General features: G+C 36.7%; 2 protein-coding genes across 2 annotated transcripts in view; both read right to left on the bottom strand.

Moving 5' to 3' along the window:
* Positions 1 to 14,693, bottom strand: part of CA10 (carbonic anhydrase 10) — a 556,758-nt gene that overhangs the window by 394,551 nt on the left and 147,514 nt on the right. The gene's annotated exons all lie outside the window — the stretch shown is intronic.
* LOC140708657 (CDC42 small effector protein 1) lies at positions 11,315 to 14,187 on the bottom strand. The gene has a single exon (XM_073004927.1). The coding sequence runs from the start codon at positions 13,917 to 13,919 to the stop codon at positions 13,680 to 13,682; it is 240 nt and encodes a 79-aa protein (XP_072861028.1). The 5' UTR covers positions 13,920 to 14,187; the 3' UTR covers positions 11,315 to 13,679.

Below are 14,693 nucleotides of genomic sequence, written 5' to 3'. Positions count from 1 at the left end.
CATGCTGTTTTTTCAACCTTGTGATGTAGAACTAAAAGAGCCAGAAAGCCTATATTGATTTAGTCTAAAAAGGCAGAGCTCAACCTAGACAGCGAACAGATCTTGGAAGATAGAGGAGTGAATGAAAGAAGTAGAAGAAAACTGTGTTTGGTGTTTTTCAGTGAAGTGAATAAGAATAAATGAGATAGTAGATATTCTCTGCCTTTGCTGTCACACCTTTCTGTAAGCAATTAAAGGATAAGTAACTATAGGGAAGTGTTTGTTTGTTTTTTATAGGGGATATTGCTCCCTGTCATGCCATGTAATCTCTTACCATTTTTAGAAGACATTCTAGTAAAGATTATTATAACTTTTTGAAAGTGGATTTGTGTTTTCTTTAGGGTGCTGCCCTGTATAGAAATGGACCATAAGGCAGCCCAACTTTATTAGGGTTATATATGTATCTTCTCAAAACTATCCTGCCTGAAGCAGATTTTAAGTTTCTACCATTCACATCTTTCTATGATAAAAATGTGTGTTTGGGAGACAGCATTTATCTTCATGAAAAATACACACAATAGTGTTACAGCCAAGTCACTGTGCTGGAGAGCTCGGGGCAGCCTTCATTTGGCTGACCCTGAAGGCAACAGTTACCCTGAGGTTCAAGGCTACTAGCCTCCTTTCTAGGTCAAAAATAAAGAGGGGCAAGAAGCACGTAAGACAGATAACCTGATAGCCACTCTGAGATTTATCCTGGTTTTACCAAAAATATGTTAGGAAGAGAGTAAAGAATCCACAGATATTAAAGCAAACAAGTGCTTCCAAGACTCCCATGAAACTTCAATTAATGGCACATGTATACATATGTAACAAACCTGCACATTGTGCACATGTACCCTAGAACTTAAAGTATAATAATAAAAGAAAAGTTATAAATGAAAAAAAAAAACACATTAATCTCCTGGAAATGCTTCTTGGTTGGCCCACCGCAGAGGTAAGGTGTGTGAGAAAGATAAGCAGTGATCTCTATCAATGAGAGAGGGGAGGCCAGAGGCATGTAAGCCAAGCCTACAAATTCATACAGGACCATAAAAAGTCCAGGTGCCTCTGGGACTACATTGGGGTCATTTGAACAGAGAATGTAGAGGAGGGAAGATGGACAGTTATGGAGTCAAACAAAGAGAGCCCAGTATCTAAACAAATGGTGAGACTTCAGGGGGTTCTTTAAATGTATGCCCACACAAAAATAAATAATGAGCATACACTATATCTACACTTATTTATGGATTATTTTCAATGCATAATTTTATTTTATTCTGAAAATTCATGTAGGGAGAAAGAATCAAGTTCTCCATTTCAGAAATTAGAAAAGTTTCAAAAAGGTAAAGGAAACATATCCATTAAACCCCTCTGATGAACATTCAGGCACTCCATAGACATTTCCACATTACCTCATGCAAGCATCGCAAGAAGTCAGTGTGCTTATTACCGTGTATTTAGATGCTATTGTTGTCTTTTAACATATGAAAAATTTGTGACTGAGAAGTTTAGTCAAGATCCCACACAAGTAGCAAGTTCTAAAGTTGGAATCTGAGCTCTATGACTGGCTATAACCTTGACCTCTTTCCATTATACAACCCTTCCTTCTCTACGTAGGATTATCCTACCTTCAGAAATAAGGAGAGAAAGGTTTGTACAGGAATGAGGTTTGCTCTCTCCAAGTCTCTTGTTCTTTCTAGATATCAAGCTGCTTCCACTTTGTTCCTTAGGTTATACGACGGACCTGTCAACAGAGCGATCTCCTTATTGATCCCTGAATATAGTCCCATTAACCTGTGGACCACTGTACATGCTGCTCCCCTTGCCACAGATAACCTGACCTGTTATTTACATTTTTCAAGTCAAACTTGAGCATCAGCTCCTCCTGGAAGTCTTCCCTCACCCCTTTTTCGCTGTGACACCATCATGGCTTCCCAAGGATGCCCTCCAGTTTATAAAGATGCCTGTCCCGTGGGTTCCCATAATACCTTACCATCTCCCTATCAAGCAAATACCACAGTACATTGTGAGAGTCAGATTGCATATGTATTTCTTTTATTTTACTATAAATTCTTTGAAGGCAGGCGCTGTGCTCACTGTTTCCCCAGGCTCCAGCATGGTCCCTGATTACCGGTGGTCAGTTAGTATTCGTTAAAAGAATGAGGTAGACGAAACCTTTGTTTTCCTTTTTAATAAATTTTAGGCTACAATTTTGAATAGATCAAGGAAAGACAAACAGGAATGTTCATTATTTTGTGATTTATCCAATGATATTGGAGTAGAAGAAGCTTCAGATAGAGAGATTTGAAAGGAACTTGCAACTCAGGTAGAAAACAAAAGTTCATACAAAAGGGAAATGGATACATTTAGTTGCAATGGCTTTCTTTAAGGAGAAGACAGAGAAAGAGACTTCCCAACTGTCCTGTTGACTTTCATCAGCTTTTACTATGTTTTGATACTGAGCTAATCAAATTAGTATCTATTCCCACTTCCATGTGCAAAAAAGCTTATTTCTAAGGGATTAAAACATTTCCTAAAAATATCCGGAATAGATACTTACAGTAAAAATCTAAAAACAACAACAACAACAAAAACTTAACACAACACCTAATAAGTATCTGTCTCTATGAGGACGACCACCAAAAATAACATGCACATCCCAAAGGGCTGCTTCCTAGTTACATTAATACATCAAAATATCTACTTATGATGATTTATTTGTAGATGTTGATGCTGAAAATCTATCTATCATTTGCAATGCAATTTGCCCAGCTTTACAGATCATAAAAATTCATTGAATTATGCTTCTTATAGTCTAATTTAATATCTTGTTTTTCAGCACCAGAATAAATCCCCATGATAAGTAACGATTTCCCTATGTTACCCTTTAGCAGTCAGTTGCAATCAATGCATTTTATATACACACATGCATATGAAGAGTTAATGAAACAAATTTCTCACTTCATAATTTCTTAACTGGAACCCAAACCAAAAGACACAGAGAGAAGTACCCAACCTATTTAGGAATCAGAACAACAAAATTACCCAGTCAATAAGAAAGTCAGCTGCATGTTTCTAAAATAAGTATAACATCTTGCTCATTTCACCAAAACTGTAATTTATAACCAACACTGTGGAAAAGGCACATGTAAGTGTTTTCTTAGAAGTTCACAGTAGAGATTCTTAGTACAGCCATTCTATGCCTTAGACATTAACAAGAGAATTAATAAAATGATGTAACATTGGAGATCTGGAATTGACGTCTTTTGCATTATTAGTACACATGACACTATCTTATTTTCACATCATTTCTACAAAATTCTCTAAGTGTTTTAATAATTAATATGTACTTTTCCAATCTTTTAGAGAAAGTAAGGCATGGAGAAGTTCAGAGAATGCCTCAAAAATACGAATGAGATAGTGATAAATGCTAAATGATAAAACAAGACTAGGTCTTGTTTTATAAGATGGCAGGCCAATCACATTCTCTAATGCAAAACTCTCTATTTTTAGTATAAAATTATTAAAATCCCCAATTATTTTTAGCCTCTGAAGAAATTCGCTAATTGTTCTCAGACATCCAAAGCTAGGTCAAGAATGAGACTCTTTTTTCCCCTCAAGTCATAAACTTGTCTAAAATAAAGTAAAACAAAGACTTAAGACCCTCAAGTACTAAAGTGCTTTTGAACTTCAATGGTATATTAGCAAGTTATTCTGAAGTATATAACCAAGATCCTGGATCTCCATAAATCTCAAGTTGTGAATACTTCTATAGCACATCATTTATCCCATAAAACGTAGTAAAGTACAAAATAATAATTCAGTGAACCCTTCAGGACCTTAATGATTCTACAAATACATTAATAAAATCTTTTAATAATCCATAAAGATAAATTCTGCTTCCAAAATAAACACAACACCTCATTATGCTTCCACATTACTGTTGTGACATTATTGTGAAGTTACTGGAATCTTAAAAGAAACATTTAATCTCCATTAATTATTGATCTCTAAACAATGAATAATAGATAACTTCCAAAGCTTATTGAGATGAAGAAGGTGGGCAGTCCACCTGGACTACTCCCTGGCCAAAGAGATTGGCCAGATCACACTGTGTGTTTCCAGTCTATGCCTCAGTGGTATTATACTCATCACACATTATGACTCTTTAGGGTACTTTGTCAATAGGAAACACCATGAGTGTTGCATGCTGCCTGGAAGAGCTCCCTTTAACTGGTTTGGAGAATAGCTATCAAAACCATTTCATGGACTGACAATTCTTTACCAGACTTCCATGGTCCAGGGTAGCAGTAGTGGGGAGCCATTGGGGTTTTGTCTGCTATGTTGACATAATGATAAACTTTTCAAAAGGATCCTTTTATGTTTCTGTTTCAGAGAACTTTCTCTAAAATGTATTGATCTCTTGGCTCTATTGACTCATACTAATTGGTCATATGATAAACAACCAGGGTCTGGAGAATGGTGGGCCATAAATCAGATTTACTTTCAACATCTGGACATGGAAGGAGAAGAGTGACACTTGAAGAGGTAAGAAAGGTGAGGGTGAGCTGATTTAAAGGTTCAAAGCAAAAAGAAGATGAAAAAAGACTGCCTTTATGTATAAAAATTTCCATCCCACACAGAGCTTCCTTTGGTTTTAGGGGTGATGCCATGTTGCAACTTTTATCCCATGTAATCGGTAAGGCAATGAGATGGCCAAAGAGAAGATGCTGCTGAAGGCACATACTATAAAATCGCTGATCAACAGAGATCAGAGATTTTGGTCTCTGTGTCTGTACAAGGAAGTAGCACCTGATATTATTTCTATTGACTGCTCCAGCATTACACTAGCAGTTCCTACAGAAGAAAGGATGAACTCATGATGGGCAAATTACTCTATTCTGTCCCTTTGTTCCCAACTAGCTATACTGAAAAAGAAAATGGGGCAGAAAATTATAAAATATCACAATAAAATTGGGGCTAAATTTGGGGCTAAAATTATAAAATATCACAATAAAAATTTCATAAAATTTGGAATATAATATTAAAATGCTAATGCCATGTGCTTCTACTCAGATTTAGCAAATGTTAACACTTACCATTCTTTCAACAATCTCTCTTTGTGAGAAAAATGCAAATGTAGTGGAAGATAAATTTTCGTCACTTTTAAGCATTTTTTTCCCTCTTTCCCTAGAGGTAATCAAGGTCCCAAAGCTGTTTTATATCCTTTCTGATTGTTATTCGTATATTTTTATCACCTATCTGCATCTCTGCATAACACATAGCATTTGAGTTTTTAAAAGTTTTACATAAATGTAATCATATAGTATTTATGCTGCAATTTGCTTTTTCACACAAGATTGGTTGAGATTTTTCAGTGCTGAAATGGAAAAATCTAGCTCATTCAAGTTCAAGAATATATTTCTTTATAAATACATCTTCTAAAAAGTATCATTGTGATTCTTGGACCCTCTTGGAATTTTAATTAGAATATTACTAAATTGATTAATCTGAGATTATGTCTTCATTATATTAACTTTTGCCAGTCATGCACATGTGATTATTTCTTTCATCCAATCTTTTAGATCCTTCAATTGCACGTTACAGTTTTTTGATTGCTGTTAAAGGCTTTTCACACATATTATGTACATAGTTACAGGTTCCTTGTAGTCATTATTATCAATGGCAATTTTTTTCCTATTATATTCTCTATTTTGTTATGGCTGATGTATAAAAACACTCTCAAGTTTTTATATTAATCCGATGTGCAATAAACCTTTTAAACACTCTTCTAACAGTTTGGCTGGAAATTCATTTTCAAATATCTATATAATCATAAAATATTCAAATAGTGACAATTTTTTTCTTTTTTTCCAATCAACCTATAGTTTATTTTCTTCTCTTTTCTTTCCAGTAACAAATCTAAGTGCTAGCAGTAGCCCTGAATATCTTATATCTTACTAAATACCTGTCTTTAATGGAAAGATTTATTACATTTCATCCATAAGTAAGGTGTTTGCTAGAGAATGTTGGTGGATACTCTTCAATAGATTAAGTGTATTTGAACCTTAGGTCGATAAGAATTTTTATTATAAATAATGCTAAAATTCAGAAATATTTTTTCCTACTTCTATTGAAGTCATTGTGTGATTATTTTCTTTAATCAATGTATAGAATTACATTGAGAGATTTTTGTGAATTTTTATGATAGTGGCTGACTGTCATATTCCTGGAAGAAAAAGGCTTTTTTAAAATAGTTCAATGTATTTTTAATGCTCTGTTGGATTTAATTTGCTGGTGTTTTATTTACAATTTTGTATATATGATCACACACGAGCTTATACTTTTTTTTTCCTCTTCTGTTTTTATCTCCTCTTGATGTTAAGACTATATTGGCCTTATAAAATGAATTGGGTAGCATTATTTATTTTTCTATTCTTTGAAACAGTTTGGACTATATATATACTATCATTTACTCATAAATCCATTTATATCTATAGTTTTCTAAGGAAGACATTTTATAATAGCTACTGGTTCATTTTGGTTTCAAACTAATTTTTCAAGCAAGTTTAATAATTTGTTAAGAAAATTGTCCATCTCAACATTTTAAATATTTGCTGTAATAAAATAACTGATCAAAATTGTACCATAGGTTTATCATTCCACTGCATCTACAGTTACATTATTTTTTTCATTACTCATCCAGTCTCTCTTTTTTCTTAATCAGTCTTGCTTATTTATTCTTTAATACAATCAGTTTTATTTTTCAAAGGGCCAGTTTTACTTGTATTGATCATCTCTTGTTTGTTTTCTATTCATTATTGCTTCTTTCCAGGGGATTCTTTTGCAAACAAATTTCTAAACCATTTGAGGAAAACTATTACAAAGAAAGTTGATAAAATCAATGATTAAGATTTGACTATATTCCAAATGGAATAAAAATCATAGAGGGAACAAAGTAAATTTTATATGAGATGGTTCAGAATACATGACTAGATAAAAACATAAGAACTATTTTTATTGAGAAGATAAGGTGTTAGAGAACAATTGCTAGGGTGCATAAGGTATTTAATGTATGATTGTCTTTTGGAGGGACCAGCATAGAGAAACTAAATAATTTACACATTGGTTAAGTATGTTAATAATTTAATGGAGTACTCTAGAGGCTTTCTCATTTCAATTTTTTATTTTTTTCTATTACTGCTATGTGTCTGAATCAGAAGAAGGGCAACGTCATCTTGACAACTTACATATTGTAAATTACAGATCCTCCAGTATCTTTCTTTTACTTAAGGAAATTTTGAAAGATAACCTCAGTCTCAAGTGTCATGTAGATCTTAAATACATAAAGTTCTTTACGTTGCTCAAGTAAAAAACCAAAAAATGGAATTGAAACAAGAATGTATTGGGCTTCCTATCTGAGCTTCTTTTTTGATCCTGCTTTTGAATACCTTTCCCTCTTAGCAAACAGAAGAACAGATGCTGCTCTTGAAGGCTTGGCATTTTTCTGCCTTCCTTTGTTTAACATCTCACCTTTCCCTCAGTTCCTCACCTAAACACTAGACCATGAGCTCTTAGAGAATGGGAAGTGCTTCTTATTGTTTTGACTTTGGTGCCTACTACAGTGCCTGGCACAGAGTACTCAACAGATATTTCTCTAATAGTTACAAGTGAGTCTTTTTGCCATTTATCTTAGTCTATCTCATCTCTACAAATATGAACATAGCCCTTAAAGACACTACAAGTCTAAATCTCACTCCTTCAAGAATCAGTCTCCCTCTATTGTAAAGCTTTTCTTTATAGTGACAACTGGAAATCATTTCTTTTAATTTTGAATTTTTTAACATGTCTCTTTTATGCCACTTGTTGTTTTCTATACCATAAGACAGTGATTTATGGACATCAACTTTCTTTTCTATAGGACTGTAAACTCTCTAAGACCAGGATTCGTCTAATTTTTGTTCTATACAAAGCAAAACAATTTATAAATATTTGATGAATAGTTTATAACATAAAGGAAATGATCATGTTTGGATTTTTCACCTGTTTGCCTTTTAATTAATCATTTTGTTCACCAGGCCAGTATGAAGATTGCTGAACTATGGTACTGATACGTCACCTGGAGAGCAGATGTCCTAAGGGCATGAAATGTTGCCTTCCTTCCTTTTAACAAGAATCAACCCCTCAACATTGGCTCTGTAGCAAGGCTACATAAAATTACCAGGCTTTCAGAGTACCTCTAAAGCACAGGTCAATTATAAATTGTTGGATAATTTCTCTTTTAAATTTATAATTCTGAGATGTTTAATTTTAGAGTGATAAAAAATTATGATTCAAAACTCACATTTTAAATCAGAATGAGCAAATTCAACAAAAATAAAGATAAATAGATGGGACTTAATTAAACTAAAAAGCAGAAGCACAGCAAAAGAAATAAATCAGCCGAGTTAACAGACAACCCACAGAGTGGGAGAAAATCTTCACAATCTATATATCCAACAAAGGACTAGTATCCAAAATCTGCAAAGAACTCAAATCAGCAAGGAAAAAAAAAAAAAAAAAAAAAAAAGCAATCCTATCAAAAAGTGGGCTAAGGACATGAATAGACTATTCTCAAAATAAGATACACAAACGGGCAACAAGCATATAGAAAAATGCTCCACATCACTAATTATGAGGGAAATACAAATCAAAACCACAATGCAATACCTCCCCACTCCTGCAAGAATGGCCATAATAAAAAAATTAAAAAATAATAGATGTTGGCATGGATGTCATGAAAAGGGAATATTTTTACACCATTAGTGGGAATGTAAACTTGTACAACCACTATGGAAAACAGTGTGGCGATTCCTTAAAGAACTAAAAGTAGATCTACCATTGAATCCAGCAATCCCACTTCTCGGTATCTACCTAGAGGAAAAGAAGTTATCACACAAAAAAGATATTTGCGCACGCAAGTTTATAGCGGCACAATTTGCAATTGCAAAAATATGGAACTAACCCAAATGCCCGTCAATCAATGAGTGAATAAAGAAAATGTGCTGTGTGTATGTGTATGTATATACACATATACCATGGAATACTATTCAACCATAAAACAAGAATTAAATAATGGCATTCACAGCAACCTGGATGGAAGTGGAGATTATCAATATAAGTGAAGTAACCTAGGAAAGGAAAACCAAACGTCGTATGTTCTCACTCATATGTGATTGCTTAGCTATAAGGACACAAAGGCATAGAAGATACATTGGACTTTGGGTGCTGGGGGAAAAGGTGGGGGATGGCGAGGGATAAAAGACGGCACATCGGGTACAGTTTACACTACTTGTGTGATGGGTGCACAAAAATCCCAGAAATCACCACTAAATAACTTAAAGAATACCTGGGATATTTTTATGTTTTATTCAATGTGGACTTATTAATATATTATTTTAGAAAAATGCATGTCAGTGCTATTTCAATTAGACTCAGAAAAGCTGATGTAATCAAATCAAAAACTTAAACCCATTCTATCAGTAGATATATCATTAAGGTTTAAATTCAATGATCAGGGAATGAAGTCAAGTTTCAGCAAATTTACTGTAGAAAATGGTGAGAAGAAGCGTGCAAAGTGGAATGCTACAAACACACAAGCAGTTGGCGGGGGGAGAGGGGGCACAGAGATGGGATCCTGTCCTGAGTCAGCTAACGACCAACATGGGGAAGTTACTTAGCCCTTCTGAGCCTCACTTTCTATGCCTAAAAACTGGGAGTTGTAATTGTGGCTCTGGAGAATATTTGTTAAGAATACTAAAATGTAGGTACATATGCTCCTAATACCATATATGGAGCCTATCATTTATGCTACAATTAATGATCCTTTATCATAATCATTTATGATTATGAAGATGATGATGAACATTTTCCACAAAGTCAGCAATCCTGGGCTTCACAGCCCTATGAACAGACTTGGAAACGAGAACTTGAGTTTCTGCTTCGATCAGGTAAATGAAGTTTGTCCTCAGGGTCATGATCATGACAGTATGCTCTGGTGCAAATAATTAGGGCAATTTTAAAAATTACACTCTCAATGGTTTGGGCATTAATCTTCTATAAATAATCATAATAAAGTGGAATAGTCCATCATAAGAAGAAGTTATAGTCAAATAATTTTGTTCTATTGCCCAATATATAAAACATGAGATGCTTTATTAAAGCAAATGAGAAAAAAAATCTACTTTGCCAAAAGAACATTTGGATTTTTTTCTTTACTATATATCAGTGCTCTGTAACACGGGAGAGCTATTTCCCACTTTATAATAAAAATGTATGTGAAATACACATGCAACACAAGGACCGCATGTATGTTAAGTGACCCAGGAAGAACTACAGGAGATCATGATACAAACAAGGGTCTATCAACTGGCGGGGAAGAGAGAGTCATAAAGAAGACAGAGACCAGAATACATGCTAATGGAGAAATGACTTCAGCATCATAGAAGAAATAAGTAAAAACTCAGAAATGAGAATTGTTTTTCCCAGGTAACTAGTCTCAAGGGTATGGTGGTGAACACAGTTGTGTTTTAATGCAATCCACAGAAAAAGTGGCAGAATAGTCTGTGAAGCCAAACAGGGTTCACAGATCCGGGATGAATGAGGGAGGGATTGGCCAAGGAGACCTTCCACCTGGGAGCCCCAATATGCCATGAACTGAGTTGGTTATGGTAGCTTGCCATTTATTAGATTTAATATTAATACTAAGCAATTTATTACAATATCTCATAATCTTTATAATGGATTTTGTGATGGTTATTATCTTGATATTACAGACGAATAAACTGAGGGAAAAAAGATGTTAACCTTTGCCGATTCTTTTGAAATCCCTAATTCTTACAACAACCTTAATTCAGCATTATTAACCTTATTTTCAGGTAAGAAATTAAATTTGGAGACACTGAGTCACTTAATGGCCACACAGATGATAGGTAGAAAAATCAAAATTTGAGTATGGATCTGTGAGAAAACAGAGAATCACATACATGCATATATCAGGACTTGGGATAACACACCATCTCCTACTATCCAAAATGACAGAAGCCGAGCCTAGGTCACCTGGTTATCTATTATATGCAAATAATATGCAAATATATGAAATATCTATTATATGCAAAGATCAAAGTTTATAGAATTTTAGAGGTGAAAGGGCCTTTAGATATCTTTTATTCCAATATGCTTACTTTATACATGAGGAAATACTCCAGGAAATGTAAATGATTCAAAGTTAAACTATGTTCAGTATGATCAACAATTCTTTTTTTTTTTTTTTTTTGCTTAAATTTTTTTATTTGAAAAATGTATTTAAAAGTCCAACAACTTTTTAATATAAATTATGACTCTCAAACTCATTCCCATCACTTTATTAGTGATGGTAGCATACATATTAGAGAAGGTAGCTAAAGGCAAGAGAGCACCAAAGGAAAAAGACTGTGTCCAAAGAACAGGTATTAAATGGGGCTGAAGATCATGGTAACCAGAGATTTCCAGGAGTCTCTAATCTTTCTATCCTATCCTGTTAACCCTTTAGATCTCTAGTATAACACTCAGGCTACTGAGGTATTTTAGGGCAACAAGTTGGGTTACTTTCAGAGCAACCAGCTTGACTGGAACTGAGAGTAAATTGGGAATGTATGACCAATCTTAGACCCTGAAAAATGGCAGAAAATACATGGAAATTAAAAAAAAAAAAAAAATAGAACCTCAGTCACTGCTCTGTAGGTATAAGCAAACTGAATGGGTGGTGGAATTGGCAGAATGGATACCAGTTCCTACCTTCCTGACCCCACTACCATAAAACAGGATGTTTCCTGTTGCAAATCGAATGAGACCCCACCTTCTTGTCTCACAGCAGGCAGGAGCTCATCTGTCTTGTTCTGCCTTCCTAATTACCTGGAAGGGCCAGAACAAAGAACACCTGAGAATACTGAAAGTGCCTAAAGACCCCTGCTCCTACGTTGTTTTCCCATCTAAAGCAGACTCTTCAGCCGGGGGTGGGGGGCAGTGGCACCTGGTCTTCAGACAAAACTCCCTGAGTCTAATGTGTGTCTGGTTCTAGGACTAGGGCACAGAAATAGAGCTTAAAATTTGGGGAGGATAAGGAGTGTATCTACTGCTTCTCTCTCCCCCATCCTCAATCCTACCATACCCTGTTCATATCTACACTGTAGGAACCACTTCTCCAGAGGGCGAGAATGGAGGAGCATGGGACCTGTCCATCACAGCAACACGCGAGCACAAGCAAAACACTGAATAAAGAATTGTTTGGAGATTATGTGCAGCCCTGCTGAGCCTCATTTATACGAGCTCCTAGTTCATCCATGGCTCGGGCTTAAGATGAGTAACATGATGAGGGTAGCGTGCCAAGCAGAAATCACTTCGGAGAAAAATATCTTGACTTTAGAGCTGTGGTTCTCAAATGGAGGCGATTTTGCCCCCTAGGAGAAATTTGGCAATGTATAGAGACATTTTTGGTTGTCATAACTAGGGTGGGCCAGGGATGCTGCCAAATATCCTGTAATGCACAAAACAGGAAACAGGTATCCTTTACCAAGAACACTTCAGCCCAAAATGTCAAAGGCATCTCGGTTGTGAAACCTTGTTCTAGAGCCTCTCCCTGCTCCCGTGCTGTGAGGATCTTAAGACTCCTAAACTCACAGATGATTGTTTTCAACCTATTTATCTCACCATCCTCAATGATCAGAAGTTCACCTTGAGATGGACTTACTCCTAGTTGTGCTGCATTCTGGGTTTCTCTCCAGACCCCTCTTCCTCCTCTCACCTGGGCCACCAGGGAGGTTGGCAGAGGGCAGGAAAAATGCCCCAAGACTTAAATGGAATGTCATCAGGTGAAAAGCTATCTCTTACCTTAACTCTTATTCGGTGGGAAACAAGGTTCCTAATAGGGATAGAGTTAAGGGTGGAGGCAACAGCAGGATGGGGATAATTAAGAGAACCTGAATTAAATTTTTAATATTTTAAAAGAGGAAAGTTGCTGGGAAGCTGGTAAACAGAAACAGAGGATTGATTAGAGGCCTAACTAGAGAGAGACACTGGTATTAGCAGAGAGATATTGAGGGGCTGTGAGCCTAAAGTTTGAAATCTGAAGAGTGGAAAAGGGAGTAGGCACCCCCACCAGCCCGTTTGACATCTGCTTTAGTTCACTCCAGGAGGAATAACGGCAGGGAGGTAGGGAGCTTCTCAGTAAAGCCAGCTTCAGCTTTGATAATCTCACCCACCTACCCCATTTAAGGAGTTCCAGGTTAAGAGTTTAAAAACAGGTGGCACCCAGACCATCATTCAGGAGACAGGAACTCATTCCAGGTTCCTAGAGAACTCCTATCTCAGATCTGAAGGTGTCCAGGGCTTCAGCTGAGCTCCTCTGGCTAACCAGTAGTCACTTGGTCAGTCCTGCTGCCTTGACCCCATCTCCAGGAGGGGCTATAGCCAGAGGGAGTAGAGGGAGTCCAGCCCCCAAGCCTTGTGAGGCACTGTTAGGCAGATAGGGAAAAGAGGGGTCCTTAGATCACTGGTTCAAGGAGGGATCTGGTAGGGGCAGCATTTCTTCTGGGCTGGAAACAGAATGGGGGTTTCAAGATGGCAGAACCGTTCCATTATTGGAGCTATAAGCCCCTAGAATTGCTCCATGGCCTATCTCGGTTTCCCTTGGATCTCATCTGCTCCTGAACTGCACCTGTCATGGCAAGTCCATCTCCGGCCCCCATCTCCCCAGAGCCAATGTGAGTCAGGTGGACAAAATTCATTGGTTCCCCAATCATGGTCCGGTCAATCCGTCTTCTCTTCTTCTTCGGCTGGGGTTTCTCTACCACACAGCAGCCCAGTTTGTGCCAAAATTCACTCATGTTCCCTGATGGTTCCAGCTTCACTCCTCTGTCTGAGGCCCCAAAGGGCTCTTGCTCTGGTGTTTGGACAACCCACTCCTCACTCTCCCCAGATATAACAATACCCTGGGTTCACTCAGCTGGATGGGTCCAGAGAAAGTAGAATCCCTGGAACCCTTAACTGAGCAGTGAAGGTCAGTGTCTCAGAGCCTGAGAGATGAACAGGACCAGAGAGAGAGGTGGGCAGGCAGGCACAAGGTTATGACTTCCTCAGACTCGGAACCCTTGAGATCCTTCCTGAAGGCTGTGTGCATTCTGTTTATCTGTGTCCTGTATCACTGCACTCCTGTGTGTACACCTCTGTTTGCACATGTGTGGCATGGCCATATCTCCACGTGTGTCCAGTACAGATCATCTGCTCTTCTCCGGTATCCAGACGTTCAGCTACAGCTGGCGGGGGTGAGGGGCTCTGCTCCGTGGCCGCCAGTGTGGGCTTCCCGGGCTAGCCAACAATTCTTAATGTAAAGAATGGAATCATACATACAGAAAATGATTGTGTTCCATCTACATGTGTAATTTTGTGATACCAAATTTAACATTTTCTAATTAATTGTCTATAATTTTTCAATATCAAATAATTCTCTTTGTAAAAGTAGAAAACTGGAGAATGGTAAGTTTGAACGTAAAAAACGAAATGGAAATGTATTAATTATTAAAAAATGTCCTATTTTAAAGTTAGGTGGCTATTAGCATTTTTTTTTTTTTTTTTTTTTTTTTTTTTTTGGCTTAGGCTTG

Source organism: Chlorocebus sabaeus, chromosome 16, assembly GCF_047675955.1.
Source record: "Chlorocebus sabaeus isolate Y175 chromosome 16, mChlSab1.0.hap1, whole genome shotgun sequence".
Lineage (NCBI taxonomy): Eukaryota > Metazoa > Chordata > Mammalia > Primates > Cercopithecidae > Chlorocebus > Chlorocebus sabaeus.
Note: the sequence above shows the minus strand (reverse complement) of the source record. Positions and strands in the feature narration are given on the sequence as shown.

What these genes read in the sequence shown, in the direction of transcription:
- LOC140708657 (XM_073004927.1), bottom strand. Translation starts at nt 13,919, where the DNA reads ATGAGTGAATTTTGGCACAAACTGGGCTGCTGTGTGGTAGAGAAACCC.